The sequence below is a fragment of the Brassica rapa genome, chromosome A10, assembly GCF_000309985.2.
Source record: "Brassica rapa cultivar Chiifu-401-42 chromosome A10, CAAS_Brap_v3.01, whole genome shotgun sequence".
In the NCBI taxonomy this organism is placed as follows: domain Eukaryota; kingdom Viridiplantae; phylum Streptophyta; class Magnoliopsida; order Brassicales; family Brassicaceae; genus Brassica; species Brassica rapa.
Window position 1 is genome coordinate 12,269,947 of NC_024804.2, and position 21,805 is coordinate 12,291,751.

A 21,805-nucleotide genomic window follows, 5' to 3' on the forward strand; every position below is an offset into this window, starting at 1 on the left:
AAGTATGCATTATACAAAATAATATATATTTAAAATTCATACACAAAAACATAAAAGTTGTTATAGGCCTCTTTTTGACACATGCACACTCCACTATGAATAAGAATTAAAAAAAAACATTATTGTCATCAAACTTTATCACAAATCCACATTTGTACATCTATAATTATGAGTTGGACAATTAGTTAATTTGATACAATATCAAAGTAAGAATAATCGAAAAATAACTATACCACCGCATATTAATAAGTAAGACATAACAGATAACCAAATTTTTGAATCTTAAAACAAATTTTAACTCGAGCATTTAGTGAATATCAAATTAACTAATATCCCGCCTGTAGGGCGGGCCGACCCTAGTATATATAAATAAAACGTTTCCATGTTTACAAATTACAAGGATAAAACTGCATAGTTAAACTGAAGACGATGGAAAATCAGACTCTTGACTCTATATAAAAATCTCGTGCTCTTGTGTGCCCATCTGAAAGTTCATGTGCAAAGGAAAGAAAGCAAAGACCCAACAAGAGATGCGCGTGGTCACACAACACTGAAAGCACGTGAGGAGAACTTGTCTGCAGTGTTTGGTAAGCAACCAAAACAGTGAAAACAGAGTACACTCGTGTGCGTACGGGAAATAAAGTTGTAATGATTAGAGTCCATATGTCACAGTTGTGAGTGGAAGATTCGCAACTGTGCCACCGCAATCACAATATGAGTAACTGGGTTTTGTGATTGGCCTACATATTATTATACTCGAGTTATTTATTTATTTATTTTTCTTAGAAACAAAATACATCATTTTACACCCTGAATGAGAACCCCTTTTCTTTTTGGAAAGGGAACCCTCTAGGATCACCACAAGACATGAATTACTTTTTCAATCCAACCTCTACTGTCTTCATGTCACTGCAACTTGAATCAGTAAAATATGCTTTATTTGCTTCGTATATTCATCATCTGTGTCACATCACTTTTCTTGACAATCTATGGCTCTTAGCTTACTTCGGCTGTAAGTAAGCTAGATAAACTCTGGCAAAACTGTGAAGTGGAAAAGGAGCCATTTCATATCATAAGATGACTCTATAAACGTATTAAAAAAAAAATTGTTGAATGGGTCTAGTAACTTCTGATCAGTTTACCTCCATGTATAGTCTTAACTCCCCTGCGGATTTTGATATTTCTATTACACAATTGGTTGGAGTCACCTCGATCACCTCTGCTGATAATAAGTCATAAGAAGATCTTGATCTTATCTCTTTTGGCTGAATCTTAACCTGGTTATTAAACAACAACAAAAGATGCATATACGAGATATTCAGCTAAACTTGAGATCTATAGAAGAATGTGCAGTAAACTAACTTATATATATATATACATATATATATAGTGTACCTTGAAGTGCTTTATTCTTTCAACCGATAAACTAACATCAATTGCAGCAGCTTCAATCTTCTTGATTGTTTCTTGTGCTGTGTTCTTGGACCCAATTCTTGTTTTATATCTCTTATCATCCTAAAGAGATAACAATAAGGAACATTTTCAAGGGTTAGTATCTTTTTGTTAAATGAGTTTAAAGATTTGACCAGAAAAGTTATACGTCTTTTACTTGTTCTTCGAAGAGACCTGACAAATCTAGATCACTAGACATTGCTATTATCTGAAACGCGTTTATGAAATTTGAAGACGCGGTTGCTGCATTTATCTCCGCTACATTCTCTTTGACTGAGTCTGAAACTTGATGATAAGCTGGTGTATAACCTAACTTGAACCAAGAATCTTGGATGATTATCTCAGCTAGTGTTATACGCTGCATCCAAATATTCACAAACATTGTTACTCATTTTTGGATTATCGTTGGCTAATATAATAGAGTTATGGAGATTATCTCTTGTTATATACCGTTTGAGGATTTGGGTCAAGAATGTTAAAGATTAGCCTCTTTTGCTCTCCAGTGAAACCAGGTGGGAACGTGTAATCTGCTCTGAGTATCTTCTTATACAAGATAGGAAGAGTATGATCATCGAACGGTGGATAACCAGCAAGCAACTCAAACAGAATCACTCCACAAGACCACACATCCACTGCTGCTCCTGAGTACCCTTTGTTCATAATAAGCTGTTTTCATTAACAAAAATCAGCTTTTACACATTCATTGATTATGAAACGTCATGTCAATTAATTATTATTATCATAAATAGTTTTACCTCAGGTGCTATATAGCATGGAGATCCACAAGCTGTAGAGAGCATATCCCCTGACTGAAATAAATAACCAAAAACTTATTTAGAACTTGATTGTTTCAAAGACACTTAACTGGTTTAACAAATAGAAAATGATATGATCAGAATTAGGAAGTGTTACTTTAGGAACTGCACTTAGTCCAAAGTCAGAGACTTTGAGATTACCCTTTGAATCTATTAGCAAGTTTTGTGGCTGCAAAATCAAAGTATCCACAAAGTTAATAAGTAAAACAGAGAGATTGCAAAAAAAAAAAACATAAAGGTTATACATCTTCTCTTACCTTAAGATCTCTGTGGTAAACTCCTCTGTTATGACAGTAGTCAACGGCATCAATCAATTGTTGGAAAAGCTTTCTTGCATCTGATTCTTTCATCCTATGTCTTTCAAGTTTGTCTGAAAGCTGACCACCTGCCACGTACTCCATCACAATACAGATCTTTGTCTTGGTCCCGATCACCTCGTGTATCTGTACGATGTTGGGATGGTTAAGAAGCTTCATAGTCCTTATCTCTCTCTTGACTTGAGACTCTAGACCCTTTTGGATAACCAGAGACTTGTCTATGATTTTGACAGCTACGTAGGTACCATTGGTCGTGTCGTAACCAAGTTTCACTTTTGCGAAGTTCCCTTCTCCGATCGTCCTTCCTATCTCGTACTTGCCGATCTTCTTGGTCCCAAACAAACCCATCTCAGAGATAGAGAGAAAGAATAAGAAGACGAAGATGTTTATGAGCTTCGAAGGGTCGTATTTATGTATGAAAAGGGAACTTGAAACCAAACTAATGAGGGCTGTAAGAAGAGTTGGATTCTCTTGGTAGATCAAAAATTTGACTTTTAGATTATAGATAGCGACAGTTTTTTTAAAAAGTAATCAAAGATATATTATTGGTGTGTTGTATTTGACCGCTTGGCTCGTGAGTGAGTGAATCATAGCTCGTGATTCTCGTGGTGAGAATGGGTCATCATGCTCTACGAGCCGATAATAAACAATGCTTTTTGTGTGGATATATATCTTCATAGAGTTCACAAGCTGGTAGCTAGGTGGATTCGATTGTCATTACTGAATTTTATTTTATTCCCCTCTCCCCCACACCTTTAAATTTAGAAAATTTAAAAATATATGTCTCACAATTGGTGGGATGATATCTGATTTTCGATGATTTCCTTTGATTTTCTATCTTCATTAAATTCTCATCGTTAGCCAAAAAAATGTATTTCAAGTGTTTTAATCTTTTAGTACGTTTTAAAATAGAAATACATCCTATTGACGCCAGTTTTAAAAAAGTTTTTGTCGGCTATTTCATTTTGTGAGGATATTTGTCCACAGGTTAATTACATTGTTTTTATTGATTCTAGAAAAGAAAACATTTTAAACTGAAACGTACATAAGATCTGAACATCAGGATATTTTCTTAGATGGTCTAAAAATGTTGATTTGTTTTCATGCGTTAATGCAAAATGTTAGCCATTATTAGGCCAAAAATTTATTTCCACTATTATGCGATAATTTTGAAGTTATGAGATCGATATGTTTATACTTTATATGTCGCTGGATTCCGACCCGGAGGTGGGACGAATGTGTTTCCGCGTTTTCTTGTTTATCATCATCCCATACGGAAAGCACCGACGAAGTCTGTTGTTACGTATAATTATTTGTTAGTTGATTGAAAGCTTACGTTGTGGCCGGTTTTAGCTCGTGAACTACGTTTATTATTTAATTATACAAAGTCTGATTTTCATCGTCGTGCTGTCAGTATGTGATGATAATGCTCTAAAGAGTTGGATTCTCTTGCGGAATCAAATGTTTGACCTTTAGATGATAATGGCTGTTATCAAGTATTCAAAGATATTATTGGTTTTATTTGACAGATTGGCTCCACGGGTTCGTGACTGGTAGCTCGTGATTAAAATGTATCATCATGTTTTAAGAGATTTTTTTGTATTAGTTTAGATGATTTTTAATTTGCAATACAACATTAATTTATTTTTATTTTTATTTTTGACCGGTTGTATTATACACACTATTTTACTTCTGGTTAACTTGTGGTTAAATTAACAGTATATATTTTTTTTATAAAACTAAAAATTAAATGATTTCTTTATTTATTAGTACAGTTTTTTTTGTCAACGTGTAAAACTCTTAATAAACATCATAAATTAACATATAAAGAGAATAATAGACAACGCTCTTGTGTGGATGGATCTTCAGTGTTCAGACAAGCTGATAACTAGGTGAACTGAATTGTCATTAGACTCACTAGAGATTTTCCCGGGCTACGCCCGGGTTTTTTCCCATATATTCAGGGGTGAATTAGTGAAATAACCAAAACAAACAAAATTAAATTTGTAGAGAGAGATAGGAAGAGAAGAGAGGAGAAAGAATGAGATTTTGGTTACTTGGCAAATTTTAGTTTTTTGTATGGTTATAGAGTGCGATTTCTGTATATTCAAATTAAATTTAGATTATTTATAATTTAAGTTTTAAATATATTTTTTCACTGATACTAATTACACTATAACAACTATTAGAAAAATTTGTAGTTTTTTGTATTGTTTTGGTAATAACAATTTTGAAATTATTGAAATTTCAATATTTTTTCTTCAATATCAGAAAATACATATAAGCTGGTATGCATGTTGAATATTTTTTAATTATTCTTATTTAAAATTCAATTATTCTTTTTCTCTTTTATTAGTTTTTCAAATGAAAATATGGTTAAACTAATATATAATTCACTTTATTTTAATATTAATATTAACCAATATGAATATTTAAATTTTAACTATTGATTATTGATTCTTTGCTACTAAAAAATCTATATAAATTTGTTCTTGTGTTAAAAGCAGTGGCGAAATGAATAGCAGCTGGAATCTAAGAGCAATGTACATTAAAAGAATCCTGAGATCATGTCAAATGCGTTTCTTTCCATGCAGCAAACAAATTCAAAATAAAAATATCAAAAACATAATAATAGTATGGTTTGCCCTACAAAATCCAAACAGTTTTGTTATTTTTTTATAAGAAAAAAATCTTAACAATTTATTCATAGTCAATTTAATCAAGCATATTATTAATTTTAGAAATAAGTATATTTTCTTAGTTCAAACTATTCCGAAAGAAAATATAGAGTTTTAGCTCCGACTACATTTCTAACCACCCTTATATTTGCTTCTATGATAGCATTTAGAAGTAGATTCACTCTAATCTAAAAGATAGAGATTACTATTTTTTCTATAAATAGAAATAGAGGTAGAAATCCTATATTTTTTACTCTATAAATAGATATTGCTATTTTATAATAATACATTGGAGTAAGTTCCATTTCTGTTATAGATATCTAATATTTTGTAGATTAAAAATAGAAAAAACTTTAGAAATGGTGTCATTCACAATTAAAACATCTTTTTACAGTTTCCAATTCAACTTAGTTGGGGTTACAATCAGCCACTTTAACTTGAGGGCCTCCTTATCTTTCTTTTTTTGGAGCAAATAGCGATTCCTTATCTAGAACTTTATTTCTTAGCTTATATTTACCATCTCTAATCCTTTTAATTAATGTTTTGTTTTTTTTAGGTTTTGTCAACAGTTTAATTTTTATGATCATCCCCTTTACATTATTTGAGAAGTGATTTTGCCATATGTCTTTCTACAATTATTTTTACAAAAATAGTATGTCATGGTTACTAAAATTGATGACATGATGAAATGGACAATTACATTTAATGTTTAATTTATATTTTTTGTAAACTTTTTAAAATATGGTAACAACTCATATATTACATTTAATGTCGATTTATAGTTTTGGATTTTTTAGAATATCGTAATAACTCATAAATCATTATTAAAATAAATATATTCAAATAAGGCATTACAAATTTTCAAATATTATTTAATTATATATTTTTATATTATACATTTGTATTACTAAAATTTTCAAAAATGTATATAGATTTTTTAGAAAATTATAAAAATTTAATCGTAAAATCATTAGTTTCTTATATATATATATAATATTTTTTATAAATTCTGTTTAATTTTAATTTTTAATAATTATACAAAAAACTTTACAAATTTATTTAATATATTTAATTAAAATAAATAGATAAAATATATCTATTAATTTTAAATATATACATGCATATTATTAAATATAATTTAAAAACAAAATTATTTTATTCTTATATAAATTTTATGCTTAATTAAATCAAATATGTATTAAAATAATGATAAAAAAAATTTACAGTATTAATAAAAAATCTTTTCAAATATAATTTATATTTGTCTATTAAAAAATATTTTAAATTTTTTTACTGCACTTGGTGCAGGAAAATACCTAGTTTCTTATTGAAAGATATGTTTGCATTGTTTTAAATCTCATCTAGATTAATAACTAAAAGGATAAATTTCCTCTTAAAATATTAAATTTATGCTACATCACATAATTTCTAATATTAAGACTCATATGTACTTATACATATAGGATTATCATGTGCGTAGTGATTGATAGAACGAAGAGCAACACAAAAGGAATCTTCTTCCGGTAAAATATTTTTCGAGGCGCACCATTTGATATTGCTGCTTACATTCATGATCTCATAAGCATGCGCTTGGTGGGGAGGAGGTGATATTACATGAGCTTCGGAATAATTAAGAGTAGTACCATTGCTTCTGACTGTAAATCTGATCCTACCCTCCCTAAAAGAGATGACCCCTAGATGATTGACCCTGAGAGCTACGTCCACCAGTTAGTTTGGAAGCAGCATCATAGTTGCTTTCCACCATTCCTTTAGTTTCAAAAGCTGCAGGAAAAGTACTCGTGTAGCCCTTATATTATCCACATTCTGAATCTATCACTGAACAGATTGTAAGATACAATACCTCTTAAGTATTATGGAGGGGATAATTTTTATTGTATATATGAATAATTTCAGTTTAAATATTATATGAGGGCTCAAGAAAATACAGACACTTAATCCTTAAAAATTGGTTATGAATATGTATATTTCTAAGTGGCTTTATGAAGTTTTTTAACATTGAACTTAGTTAATATAATCAACACTTGGAATCATATTCAATCGTATATATAATGTAAATCGTATTCAACTTAGTTTTTTAACATTGAACTTAGTTATTTTCATTGTTTTGTCTAACTAAATTTTCAATAATAAAACTTACTTTTTTAGGTGTTTCAAAAAAAACTTGCTATTTTTATTATCAAAAGCTATGTATTACATAATGAGCAAAACAAATAAATAATGAATTAAAATAATTGTTAAAGATACACAAACTAAATTTTACTTTGGCTTTAGAAGTAACTTTTAAGGGTCTTAAAATATTTATTTTTTGAGTTTTTTCTTCAACCTGTTCTACATATATTTTGATTTATTTGTACCACCTATATTTCAAATATATATTGGAAATGTCTTAAGCTTGTGCCTAGAGTACAAATGCCACTCGGTCACCACCATTACGAAAGCATAACAAATATTTGAAAGTAATGCATGATCATTTACGAAAGCATAACAACACCTCTGTTATACAATTCTTTTTTCTAAGTATGTTATAAATTTTCAACACTTTTGAAATGTGCGTACATAGAGAGGGTGTTATCATGTTCAAAGCGTACATGTATGTACGTATATTGTTAAATTTGTTAATGCTCCTGAATTGTTAGACGCACATTTTACTACGTTGAACGTTCATTGGACACAGAAGAGCTCATATATGAATTACATCGTTTTTAATCCTTATTTAGATGTAGTATTTTTAATTTTGTTATGAAAATATGTGCTAGCATGTGAAGCCAATCTTATTGATTTAATGAGATGTGATAAATTTGATAAATAAGCATTTTATAGAGAGTTTCAAAACATATCAAAACCCATTAGAGTACTCAAAGGTTAAAAAAAGAAGGAAAACAACATCGATACAAAGCATTATTCAAAAAGTACTGCATCCAGGTAATTCATCATCTTCACTTAAGCCACTCGTCCTTCTTGGTCACCTTGGTAGTTGCTATTGCTAGCCTTTTGGAGGTGAGCCCACTTGAAGATGTTCTCACAATTGCTGATTTCCAACGATCTTACCACTTACGTCCACCTTTTGGAGGTGAGACCACTTGAAGATGTTCCCACAATCAATGTTCTCCCCTGCATTAGTCTCTTTGTCGAAAAATATATTGCTCCCTGACGTGGCGTTCAAGAACAACCGTCCTGCAAAAAGAAAGCAATGATTTTTGTTCCAAGAAATATTATGTTCGTCCTACTACTCATAAAACAGAGAATAAGAGCAAGACACTAATATAGTGATTCTAATTTTAGTAAAAAATACACCTACAGTTTTACCTTCTTTAGCGGATCTTTGTCAAGGTCAATCGCAGAAACATGTTCAAAACCAAACCCGAACCAGTAGCAAGTAGATTCATGTAACCACAAAGAAAAATAAAGCTTGTTCCATCAGCCAATGCAAAGACTGTGTGTTAATGTTTATGAAATGAAGCTTGTACCTTATTTGTTAAATCCTTCTTCAGCGCTCTCGTTTCAGCAACCTATAACTCCCATCCGCCATTACCCCCAAGATGTTAAACTTTGGAATTGTACTTGTTCAATTTGTTGATGAGCTCCACATACTTAAATCTAAATCTGTTCTGCTCTAAACCATAACAGATCTATTTCTATCATTCTCTTGTTCCTCCTACTTTAATACAGTTCAAAACAGCTTGTTAGAAGTCATCAAAGAGGCACTTGTTACAAATTGTAAAACGTTAACAAAAGCAAAATTATTTATTACAGCTTACCTTAGAGCTTCGATCTGCACTGGGAAACATAGACTCGGCTGTCTTAAACTTCACAGCTCTACAACCATAACTTAACAGTGTTTTAAGAGAGCCGAGGACGAAGAAACTGTTGATAATTGGCAAAAAAAAAACAGAGTTTTTATTTAACTATGTGATCTCCCATGTGTAGATTGTTATTAGTTAATGTCTAAGGCTCCTGTTTAATTTAAAAAAAAAAACAGAATATATGAACGTACCATGATCTGATCCACCTGCGAGGAAGATCTGTCCCTGAAGCAGAATACTAAATGATCAGAACTGATTAAACTATTTAATTGGCTAAAAATGTAGTGTCAGAATCAGGCACAAGCCACACACCTCTGTTAAAAGTCATCTTAGGCTCTCAGCCCATACGGGAACAATGGCTTTAGCATTAATCCATCAGCAAACGTCCTCCAGAAGCGCACAACTTCTCTAGCAGCTGTTTTGATTCTGCTCTTTAGCATACAATATGAGTGATGACGTGACCTCAATTCCAATTACATTTAGTCAACATGCACAAAAATATTCAACTACTCTAAAACTGAGAAAATCTTACCGTTTTAGCGATGACGCCTCTACAACCTTCATCAAATGCTCTCTTCATGACAGAGTAATTTGTACTGGGCAGATCCATCCCAATGTCGAAAGGTTAAAACCAACAGATTCCCCTTTTTTTAACATGTTGATCGATGTCAGAGACATAAACAGTTCTCTTGATTACATCTTCCTTCTGAGCCAAGCTGGTTCTTTTGTTCACTCTTCTCTTCCCTTGGCCAAAGCTCCTTCTCTGCAGCAACCGGTAAAAAGGAGATACCCAATATTTACAAAACTTATACCCAATCAAGCAATCAACAGGAAACTATTGCACACATCTCTTTCACGTTTTTAGCAGATAATATACCAATCTCAAGCCATCTGAAGAATGTTTCCACAGAAATAATGTTTACTTTCTGGTCATGTCCTTTCAAAAAACTGACATACCAAAAAGAAAATTTGTAACCATGTTCTCTAAGTGTAACTGAATAAAACAAAAGGAAACAGCTAATACCTATAGCTGAACAAACCACACACAAAGAGTAAAACTGCTTCTCATACAATGATTGATCAAGGGATAGATTCACAGAACACATAAAGCTCGAAACTTTCTGTTATATGTTAACACACAAAGCTTATTCAACAAACCAACAAAACACGCACAAAAGGTCAAAACTTTATATATACCGTTCAGTACGAAGTGATACCTTGAATCTACATGACTCTCCACATCCCATAGGAACGAACCAAACGTCACAGCCTCCAACAGAAGCCTCTTCGGTCCCTTGAAACTGATCTGTATATGCTCGTCCTTGGACGAATCAATGCCTTGCGGAGTTATCACAATCTATGGCCTCCCAAACAACCGCTTCTCTTGATCTAATTGTAGCGTATCTCTGAAGAGTTTCTCCGTCAAAGGACATGACGTACGTCTTCAACCGGGACTGTTTCATTTCGCTGCTGGAACCACCCCTCGCATTGATCCTCCCACAAACGAACCAACTTCTTGGTTTGAGGAAACAGCTTGATACGTCTCTTCTGTTTCTTCATAGAACATTCTCTCTCCTTCCCTTCCCGCCTGCTCAATGCCAGTCTCACCTTCATCCGACCCGCCTGGGAGAATCTTCATGGCCTTCTCGAGCTGAAACCTTTGGTCGATCCGCTTCAGGAAATACCCATACATCACAGAGGCAGCGTACACCTGTCCAACCCCGAGCTTGCTTATCTGCGCTACAATGTTGAGATCACCCTCACGGTTTTTAAAAATGATGGAGAGATATAGGACATGAATCGTCGAATTTATGTGAATCTCAATAGAATTGATCTGTAAATATCTTCAATTAAACGCTAATTTGCAGAAATTCGTAACGATGAAAACGAAGTGGAAGAATTGGAGACGACATATTATTTTGGTTTAAAAAGAACTCAGAACCATGCTGACGTGGGAAAACGGGAACATATGATTGGCAGATTTAATTTGTCTACGTGGACACACTCTCTACTCCTCATATAACCTTTTTAGTATAGGTTAGATTACAGCTTTTAGTCTTTTATTTTCCCCCTTCAAATTTGGAACATTAAAAGATATCTACTCGTCCTTGATTTCCTCATTACAGCTTTTAGTCTTTTATTTTCTCCCTTCAATATTGGAACATTAAAAAATATCTTATCTTCAATAATATCCTTCTATTTTTCATTGAATTATCATATTTAGCCAAAATGTTCTGTTAGTGTTTTAGTCTTATACGTCTAAAAATGTATTTTTTTTATATAATATTCCAGTCACGCCAGTTTGTTCTAAGAAACTTTTTTGTATGCTTATTCATTTTTGTGAGGATATTTGTTCACAAGTTGATTCCATTGGCTTTACTTCTTTCGGAAAAGGAAAAGAAACATTTTACATTGAAAAGTACAGATTCCCAAGATATTTGTTTTAGAATTGAACTTCAAGATATTTTATTTTTCATTGGTCTTAAAATGTTTTTTGTTTTTGTTTTCATATGTTATTTTTTGGTCTTAAGATGTTTTCAAGATATTTTATACAGAAGCTATACTTTAGAAGGCCCAAATTCTATCTCCCCATTTCCACTTTATGCGATAGTGTTGGAGGCTTGGAGCTAAATCGATATGTCGCAGGTTACTAAATTCCGGCCTGAGACGTACGAATATTCGAATAGATCAAAGATCCATATTACATTGATAAGGCAAAAGACAATAGAAAGTGGAGATGGGCCAAAAAGCCCTCTTGAAAATATACTTTCATGCTTTAGTTGCTTCCTTATCACGTTACATATCAGAGCTTATAACTTATAAGTTAAACTTATAAACTTATAATACTTCAGACTTCTAAATGGTCCGGTAACCTAAACCTCTGGCAAATTTGTTTAGTGTAAAGTAAAGGGTATTTCACTGAAACTTCAAAATAAAGGCTTTGTTTCAATGATGTCAAAGAGTTCCTTCTTAGACAAGAAAACCATGACGAAAATTCCGATATTAAAATTTACCTTTTCCTTTTTTTTTTGGTAAAATACCTTTTCCTTTTTGTTGTCGAATATTTATGTTTCCATTGATAGAATTTGGCATATCGTGTTCATCTAAGACTAGGACAAATGGACAATGGAAGAACAACAAATACATAAATATGGAAATTTATCAAAAGTATATATTCAAAAAAAAAGGAGAAATTTATCAAAAATGTGTCGACGTGTCAGGTTTTATATAAGAGAAACGAGTATATGCGATTAGGCCCATTAGGGTTTCTGGAGTTAGCAAGCAAAACTGAGTTAGCAGCCAATATCTAATCACTAATCAAAGACCTCGATCTCTCCGTCATCAATGGGAAGTGCAACTTCTGTGAACCTCGCTAGAAGCGAAGAAGAGAATCCATCGCTAACTCAGAGAGAGTCATCGCCTATTGCACAAGACGGGGAGGAGTCTAAAACCCTAGTTGAAGATTCGAATGAAACAAAGGAAAAAGAAGTTGAAGATGGTGAAGAGTGCAGTTTTTGCACATACATAAAGGCAGGTGAGTGCAAGGAATCATGGATTGAATTGGAGAAGTGTTTGGATGAAGCCAAGAAGAAGGACGGTGAAAGTGACGTCACGAAGTGCAAGGAGGCGAGAAAGATGTTCAAGACTTGTATTTATGACAACCCTGTCCACTATGAGCCCGTTATTGCTGCGGAAACTTATATGTTCGCCAAGATGTTAAGCGATCTTCAAGCCAAAAAGGAGGCCGTTCTTGTTGACAAGGCTCAAGTGGTTGCGAAGATGTTAAGCGAACTGAAAGCGGAAAAAGAGGCCATTCTTTCTGGTGATGCTGCTTCCATTGTTAAAGCGTTAAGCAAGTTGCAAAAAGAGGAGGATGAGACCATTAACATTATGCCCGCTGAGGCTGCAGCGATTGCAAAGAAGTTTAGCGAGTTGGAAGCGAAAAAGAAGGAGAAGGAAGAAAAGTGATTATTATCATGGTAACATTTCTTTTATAAAAATTGACGAATTTGATAGACTTATATTGATACTTTGTGTGAATGTCAATTTAGATGAATATTCTGATTCTCTTTTTTTTTTGTTTCTCGTTAGTTTTGTTTAGTGTTTTCTTCTCGTCTTGTGGGAATTTACAACCGTTGCTTGTCTAATTTGATGCAATTCTACAATTTTGTTATTTAATGATCACATTTCGTCTACCAAATAACTAGTTACATTCGTGGTAATCTTAGTCGTAGCTGAGCCAAAACCCTGATGATAGACAATAGCATATTGTTTGTTAAGGAGAAGTTGAAATACATAAGAACAGAAACAATTATAAAGGGACTGGAATAATAAATGGTTTTAGCGCACCTCGACATCTCTATTCAGTTTAATAATAAAGACAAATTTATAGCTTTATATGTTACAACTTACAAGTTGTAAACACATCTAAAAGCAAGTCGAGTCCTTCATTGGGGATGAAGATAATATACATTCACATATGACCCTGCAGCAAGGTAGGTAAGAAAAGTGGTACTCATCAGAAGCTTCTTTCCTTGCTTACACCAGCGATAGAATTTATTATTTATGAATAACCAATTCGTTAATCAGGTACTTACAATTAAGAAATGGCAGAGAGAATGTTTACATATCATATATACTGGTGCATAGTTTTTGTTTATGAATTCCAAATTGTATGGCAGTATAGCAAAAACACATCTTAGAGATTGTTCTACATAATTAATTTCGTTTCATTTTAAGATATAAAAATCATATGGCTGACTAAAAAAATAAGATGAGACTTCGTATACCAACGGCCCAATAAACTCAGGCTTCGAATGTTTAGAACCGCTCCGCCCCGCAGTTAACAGTAACAAAATCCCTACATATATTATATATTTATATGTTTTTATAACTGTTAAAACTGCACTGCAGTTAAACCGTTTGTCCCGCACTGTTCAAACTGCAGTTATCATTCAGAGCCTCAATTAATTGTGTTCAGTTGTGTCAGTGACTAACGGAGACCGTGGGATATTTAAAAATATTTCACGAGTGACATAAATATCTTAGACTCAGAATGGTAAATGCGGTTTGAACGGTGCGGGACAAGCGGTTTAACTGCGGTGCGGTTTTAACAGTTATAAAAACGTATAGATATATAGTATATGTAGAGATTTTTGTTATTGTTAACTACGGTGCGGGGCGGGACGGTTCGTAACATTTGAAGCCTTAAAAATACACTAGATTTTGACCCGCGCTTTCAAAGCGCGGGTTTATTTTTGTTTTTTTTTTCAATTGACAAATATTTAGTAAATGTCACATTTTTATATATTTGTGTTTTATTTTATAAAAGACGTAAAAATTTTATCTTTATTTATCGTATTTCATTTTAAATGACTATTTATGTTTAAAAAATTAAACTTTATTTTTTTAATGAATTAAGTTGGTATAACTCTGATAAATTAATTTTATTATGTGGTTAATATTTTAATTAAAAAAATTATATACTTTTAATAAAGATTTATACTTTTCAATAAAAAATTTAATTATTTTTATGAATGCTTAAATTATATTAAGAAAAGAAAAAAATAATAATTAAGAATAGTTGAAAAAAAATTATTTGAACTTGGACTCAATGGCCCAAAGGAAAAAAAAAAGTGAGAATTGAATCTGATTTTTTAATAGGCCCAAATGGCCCAAGAGAGATTTGATTTGGGCTGGATCCAAAAATAATGACCCAATATAGATTTGTTATTAATATTACTTAATTGCCCTTAATGAAACCTGCAATGTTAGTGAAGAAAACATGCCCCTAAGGTAATTATGACAACATGATCTTGCTTTAATAGTATAGATTTATTTTTCCTACTTTGAATGAGTACCAAAAAGTTGATCAAAAAAAAAAAGAGTACCAAAAAATGTTACAAATCCGAAAATATTGTGAGAATTTGATCAAAGAAAATTTATCAACAGTTGATTAATTTAATTCGGAAATTATCGTATCTTTTTCTTTTTTTTTGTATTTGCTGCCTCTAAAGATAGGATTAGAAGAATTTGCCGAGTCAGAACGTGATATTTTATTACTATTCCCGGATAAAGAGACAAATCGTACGATTGCTATAACTCACCGACCGATAATATCACAACCGTCGATTTTCATTTATGATAAGGGCAAAATTGGAAAAACAAATAAAAACAATTTGGCTGCTTACGTCATCGTGACTAGTTCTTAGTTATCCAAAAATCATCTTCAGAAAGCTGTCGTTTTATTTAGCTCTCTCGATCACATAAACTCTGTTTCTGACTCTCGATTCTTAGCAAGTTCTGCTGGTGAGTTTTGGTTCTTTCTCACTCTAGCGATCGTTCATTCTCGAAACTTGGTTTTGGGGTTTGAGGTTTCGATCTTGGAGTTACTGTTTGATCTGATTCAAAGTGGTGTTTTGTCGATCTGACTTGTGTTTGTTTCAGGGTTTTGTTCGTTTGGTCGAGAACTATGAAGAAATTGTGTCTCTTTATGATCCTTGTCTGCTTAAACGCAGCGTCGTTTCTAGTGGTAAGAGTTATCAAAAAAAGCTTGAATCTTTCTTTTTTCTTCTTTCTTCCGATCACTGATTACATATCTGATCTCTCAAATTGATTTGATTCGTGGGAAGTCTGCTGAGTCACAAACGTGTCCTGCTGATTTGGGAGGGAAGTGCAGTGATTCTGATGATTGGCAAGGAGAGTTCTTCCCTGGAATCCCTCAGATTAGATATGAGGTAACAATCATTACTTGTATCTGCAACTGTTGATAAATTTGAGTAGTTACTAATTAGATTAATTGTTTGTTCAGGGACCTTCTAGCAAGAACCCACTTGCTTACAGGTGGTATAACGCTGAAGAGGAGGTTCTTGGCAAGAAAATGAAGGTGACTCATTTTCTACTTAGTTTTATGGATTTTGTTGAATAAATGTTTTAATGATGTTTTTTTTTTCTGAACAGGATTGGTTTAGATTCAGTGTTGCGTTTTGGCATACATTCCGTGGGACTGGAGGTGACCCATTTGGTGCTGCTACTAAGTATTGGCCCTGGGAAGATGGTACCAACTCTGTCTCTATGGCTAAGAGAAGAAGTAAGTCAACATCTTTTTTACATTTTTCCTTGTTTATCTTCAATGAGTGAGTTACTAAATGTTGTTTTTTTTTTAAATTTTGAAAATACAGTGAGAGCCAACTTTGAGTTCTTGAAGAAACTTGGAGTTGATTGGTGGTGTTTCCATGACAGAGACATTGCCCCTGATGGCAACACTCTTGAGGTAATCCAACCTTCTGTATTTTATTACTTTTTTATTCTCAGCACATGTAACCTGCTTCTACTCAATTTTTTCTGCAGGAATCTAACAAAAATTTGGATGAGGTTATCGAACTCGCCAAAGAACTCCAAAAGGTGATTCAAGTTACTCTTATTTGTAAAGACATAGGATTAAGAAAACATTTAAGTTTTTACATTTTCTAAACCAAAAACATCGTGAACTATTCACCTAACTACAATTTAACCAATAATGAAATAGGCTGTATAATACTATTGGTCATATAACATATATTGTTTATAAATTTTACATTGAAAATTTGAAAACTTCATCTAATTCGGAACAATTTTTTTTCTTTTTTTTTCTAAAACGTTAACTATAAAAAAACGGATGGAGTATTAATTTCCCATTTCTTATCAAGCATTGGAGTTTGTATGATAGCTTCTGTGTAATTAATACATCCTTCAACATAGGCTATTTCATCTTTGTGACTCTTGCCATGTTACCTTTAGTTGAAGTGCTAAGAAAAGAGTTTTTTTTTATCTTCCTCTTGAAATGCAGGGAAGCAAGATCAGACCATTGTGGGGAACAGCTCAGCTATTCTTGCATCCTCGTTACATGCACGGAGGAGCAACCAGCTCTGAGGTTGGAGTCTATGCTTACGCCGCTGCTCAGGTGAAGAAAGCCATGGAAGTGACACATTACCTGGGAGGTGAAAACTATGTTTTCTGGGGTGGCCGTGAAGGTTACCAGACGCTCTTGAACACTGATATGGAAAGAGAGCTTGATCATATGGCCAGGTTCTTTGAAGCTGCTGTTGCTTACAAGAAGAAGATTGGATTCAACGGTAACTCTTCTTCTTCTTCTTCGTCTTCTTCTTCTCTGTAATTACTCACTCGTTTATGAATCATTACAATTTAAACCTTATGTTGTTGTTGATCAGGCACGCTTTTAATCGAGCCAAAGCCTCAAGAACCGACCAAGCACCAGTATGACTGGGATGCTGCAACAGCTGCCAACTTCCTGAGGAAATATGGTCTTATTAACGAGTTTAAACTCAACATTGAGTGTAACCACGCCACGCTCTCTGGTCACACGTGTCATCACGAGCTTGAAACTGCGAGAATCAATGGTTTACTTGGGAACATTGATGCAAACACTGGCGATGCTCAAACTGGTAAAACTTAATCTCAGTTCTCTCTGATCATTAATGTCCAGATTCTGATTGAATAACATTTTCTCCATGTCTAAACAGGATGGGATACAGATCAGTTTCTAACAGATGTTGGAGAAGCAACCATGGTTATGATGAGTGTCATAAAAAATGTATGTTACACATAAACTCATTCTCAAGAAGCCATAGTAATTGATTTCTTATCTCCTTATGAAACAGGGTGGGATTGCTCCAGGAGGCTTCAACTTCGACGCCAAACTGTAATAACGTTTTCTTGATGTTTCATACAAACTTAAACTCAGAAAGAAGCTTATAATGTTTTTGATGAAACAGGAGAAGAGAGAGTACAGATGTTGAAGACTTGTTCATTGCTCATATTAGTGGAATGGACACAGTCGCTCGTGGACTGAGAAATGCAGCCAAGATCTTGGAGGTTAGTTCATAAGTTCATTCCCATTTCTGCTGAAAAGAATCGAAGTCTATAGGCTTTGTTGATTAACTTGGTCTGGTGTATGTGTGATGATGATGATTGGTGAAAGGAGGGACGTCTAAGTGAATTGGTGGGCAAGAGATACTCAAGTTGGGACTCTGAACTTGGGAAGCAAATAGAAGAAGGCAAAGCTGATTTTGAGTATCTTGAAAAGAAGGCTAAAGAGTTTGGAGAACCAAAGGTTCCTTCTGCTAAACAGGTACAAGGTTTTTTGCTACAAATCAAGAATCTGTTACTGTTTCGTTTAAACACACACTCATTCATAATCATTTGAAACAAAACTCTGCAGGAACTTGCTGAGATGATCTTCCAGTCAGCAATGTAATAGTAGTAGTGGCAGAAGTTGAAGTAAAGACTCTCTCTCTTATCTCTGAGAAGTTTGAAAAATAAAGGATTAAAACGATGATTAGAGAGATGTTGGTTTTAATTAGTTTCAGTTTATGTACTACCTTCACACTTAAGTTAAATAAAAAACTGTTTGGGCCTTGAACTCCATGAAGGTTCCAGTGCCAAATGCCCAAGCCTCGTCAGCCCCGTCTTTAATTATACTCCCTCCGTTTTTTTAATATAACTCGTTTTACAGCTATGTACGTACGTAGATTAAAAAAACTATTAATTTTTTATATTTTTTAATTATTTATCTAACCACAATTCAACCAATAAAAAAATAGAAAATATATTATCATTGGTCATATAACATTAATTATTAATAAATTTTACATAAAAAATTAAAAACGACATATAATTTGGAACAAAAAAGTTTTTCTAAAACGATTTATATTAAAAAACGGAGGAAGTACCTTTGTGTGTGATCATTTACTTTTTGACTACAATATTTGTTACAATGCTTCTTCTGTTAGATCATCCGCAACGTAATTTTTTTCTATAATTTCTGCTAAAAAAATCTCTAACTTTTTTTTAATAAAATAAAAAATAAATTTATTTTATATAGAATAAAAATAGGTTTATTTTATTTTATAGTAAAAAATAAAATGAATCATTAAAAATGATAAAGTGATATTTTTTTTTTTTATAATAGAGTAACCTAGTCAACTATTGAAGCAAAACATAATCTACAATAAAATTACATTATTTTAATAGAAATTATATTAAAAAATAAGTCTGAGTTAGAAATATCCTAGAGTTTTACATGTGTGAACAAGTAGAAAATGGATGAAACATATCATAACAAGATTAAAACAGTTTATATACAATCAAATTTGTCATATGTAAATCTGAAGTATATGATTTCAGTGAAATTAAATATTTTTTAATAATAAATTTAATGAAATTTAATGTTTCTTCATTCAAAAAGAAGAAATTTAATATTTTCTCATCTTGTGTTCAAAGTTTCAAAAAAGATTTTATAAGCGTATATCAGCTATTGTATCATGTATTTAAACTGCATTTGAATGCGCTATCATTCTGAATTACCCAACATAACTCATTAGCGAATGAATAATCATCTGCTTCCGGAAGAAAGCGAAGAATTTTTTTGGAATTCTTCATTACCAGATACCAATTGGCTTTGAATTGAAACCGTATACGTTGATTTTCAAAATGATACAAAATCAATTTAAGCTCTTATACGTATAATAACATAGCAACCTTTTACTATATACTCTTTCCGTTTCGATTTAATTGAAAAAAAAAAATTTGTTTCAAAATAAGTATTGTTTTAGAGTTTAAATGCAAAATTTGTTAATAAGATTTTTCACTTTATTTTTCTATTGGTTAAAAAATAGTTAGGTGTATAGATAATTGTATTTTTGTTTTGAAAATATACAAAATCATATGTTTTCTTAATATGTGTGCATAAACCTAAAACGATAATTAAAATGAAATGGAAGAAGTATATAGTATATTAAGTACATGCACGTCAAATATGAAAATAATAAAGGTAGAAAAAACTAAGCTCAAAATCGCAGCTTGTCGACATATTTGACACTATTCGAAACATAGATATCAACACTGGTTGGGAAATGCTATGAGATAGTTTTTTTTGGTCAAAGCTATGAGAGTTGTGATAGACACTGCTATTTCATTTCTAACTAGGATCGGCCCGTCCTATGGGCGGAATATATTTTACTTGTGATTTAAATTATTATTTTGTGTATGATTTTGTGATTTATGTTTTAGGTTTGCATTTGCAAATGATATGTATGATAATGATTTTTGTTTTTTGAAAAGTTTTAGGTGAGGAAGAATTATATATGATAAGATATATTTTGCTTGGTTACAATAGTTGTTTCTATATTAAAAAGTTGTAGCATTGATATGTTGTGAGGGCTTCAAATGGTTTTCATGTTATTTCTTTTTACAAAAAAATTGATCTCATATTTGGTGTGTTATTTGTGGTTTGTAATGTTTTGGTTCATGAAGGATTGAGTTGTGGTTAATTTTTCGAGTATGTTATAAGAGTAACTACTTTTTATGTTGAAACCATAGTCTTTCGACATATTATTCGAGTGGAAGTGGTGATTATTTGAAGTTGCATTTTTTATTAAAAGTAGAATGTTATATTGAATGCAAAGATGGTAGTCAAGCAAAGCTAATCAAAATAAGAAAACGTTGAAACTGGAAAGTATGAAAATTGAGTAGTGGTCGAGTGTATGCACTTGTTAGTCACCGTAAAACTAACTCAAAGAACTTCTCCATTTGTTTAAAGTAATAATCACTACATCGATTTCACAGATTATTGAGATAACAATTTCTTGACGGCATTATAAAGGAGCATATATTGTTCCATAAAACTTCTTTTTCCTTATAAAGACATTATTCAGCTCCAAACATGCCAGTTTGTCGCTCATAGAAATCTATAAATTTCATGCATTCCTCATGCTCTCTTGTGCATAGCAAAACTGTAGTATAGATATAATTACCTATACCACAATTGATGTTTTCCAATATGCGAAGAAGTTTTAGTACTTGTTGCGGGTTTGTTACAATGTCAAAATTGTTTTTTTCTAATAATAATTTCTTGTATAGATTAAGTAAATATTTTCTTACTTAATCTCGTACACTGAGTTTTACAGTCATCTATCTGAACTGAATGGTTTTGGGATATTTTAAATCCTTTATGTTACAATTAAAATAAGAAAGCGAAGAAAAATATTCTGACTAAATATTTAATCGTATGTTTAAATAGAATCCTAGACGGCGGTCTTTCGTGGAACTAAACTCTCTTTTAACTTTTCTATACTATCACCTTTGATACTTTATAATTTTTAATTTCTACGATTTGGTAGCTCCCACGCATTTCCGCTACCTCCTCCGAGAATCCCAATAGCTGATGAGTCAAGAACGCTTCAAATCGACTTCAGATTCTGTCATACTTCTAATCAGATGGTGAGCCCAAGTACGTTCCGGATAGGCCCAAGTGAAAATAACATGCAAATTTTTAAGACTTGCAAAAATAGCTTCAAAACTTGAAAAATAGATTTAGATTTGTTAAATATATTTTAAGCTAGAATATTAGCAAAGCAAAAACATAAAGTTTGAATTTATAAATTTATTTTAAATAAACACAAAATGCACATTCATATTTGACACATGTAAATTTTACATTTACTCGGAAGGATTTGAAAACCATGGAACAAATATTCTGTAAAATAAGATAAAATCATAAGAAAAAAAAACATAAAAAAAAAATTAAAATCATATTAAGTAGACTTTTAATAAAGTCTGTTTACAATTTATGGCTTATGAAGTCTAATATCTTTAAATTTTAAGCAAACTTCATTATAAGTCTATTCTATCGAATATTTTTCAGATCTGAAAATTATATA

At 32.2% G+C, this 21,805-nt stretch overlaps 3 protein-coding genes and 1 pseudogene across 5 annotated transcripts; 2 read left to right on the forward strand and 2 right to left on the reverse strand.

Moving 5' to 3' along the window:
- Positions 1–604: 604 nt before the first annotated feature.
- LOC103845196 (CBL-interacting serine/threonine-protein kinase 21) lies at positions 605–4,369 on the reverse strand. Of its 2 annotated transcripts, none has more exons than XM_018655227.2 (8): positions 2,525–4,369; positions 2,365–2,436; positions 2,208–2,261; positions 1,903–2,118; positions 1,601–1,810; positions 1,396–1,515; positions 1,143–1,277; positions 605–1,041 (listed from the first exon to the last, which is right to left on the reverse strand). In XM_018655227.2, the coding sequence occupies exons 1-8, from the start codon at positions 2,930–2,932 to the stop codon at positions 997–999; spliced, it is 1,260 nt and encodes a 419-aa protein (XP_018510743.1). In that variant the 5' UTR covers positions 2,933–4,369; the 3' UTR covers positions 605–996. The 2 variants fall into 2 exon arrangements, with proteins under 2 accessions (XP_018510743.1, XP_009120279.1); XM_009122031.2 differs by having other exon boundaries at positions 1,610–1,810; positions 2,525–4,361.
- Positions 4,370–8,302: 3,933 nt separating this feature from the next.
- Positions 8,303–11,105, reverse strand: LOC103845197 (annotated as a pseudogene).
- Positions 10,928–13,262, forward strand: LOC103845198. Its single transcript, XM_033282260.1, has one exon. It carries the CDS (start codon positions 12,432–12,434, stop codon positions 13,053–13,055), a length of 624 nt encoding a protein of 207 aa, XP_033138151.1. The 5' UTR covers positions 10,928–12,431; the 3' UTR covers positions 13,056–13,262.
- A 1,956-nt stretch (positions 13,263–15,218) lies between these two features.
- On the forward strand, positions 15,219–18,534 carry LOC103845199 (xylose isomerase). 2 transcript variants are annotated; one of them, XM_009122033.3, is made up of 14 exons: positions 15,219–15,395; positions 15,534–15,618; positions 15,719–15,823; positions 15,898–15,972; positions 16,047–16,176; positions 16,268–16,359; positions 16,437–16,490; positions 16,915–17,200; positions 17,297–17,530; positions 17,609–17,679; positions 17,747–17,787; positions 17,861–17,960; positions 18,067–18,216; positions 18,307–18,534. In XM_009122033.3, exons 2-14 carry the CDS (start codon positions 15,559–15,561, stop codon positions 18,340–18,342), a joined length of 1,434 nt encoding a protein of 477 aa, XP_009120281.1. In that variant the 5' UTR covers positions 15,219–15,395; positions 15,534–15,558; the 3' UTR covers positions 18,343–18,534. The 2 variants fall into 2 exon arrangements, with proteins under 2 accessions (XP_009120281.1, XP_009120282.1); XM_009122034.3 differs by having other exon boundaries at positions 15,362–15,460.
- Positions 18,535–21,805: the final 3,271 nt, after the last annotated feature.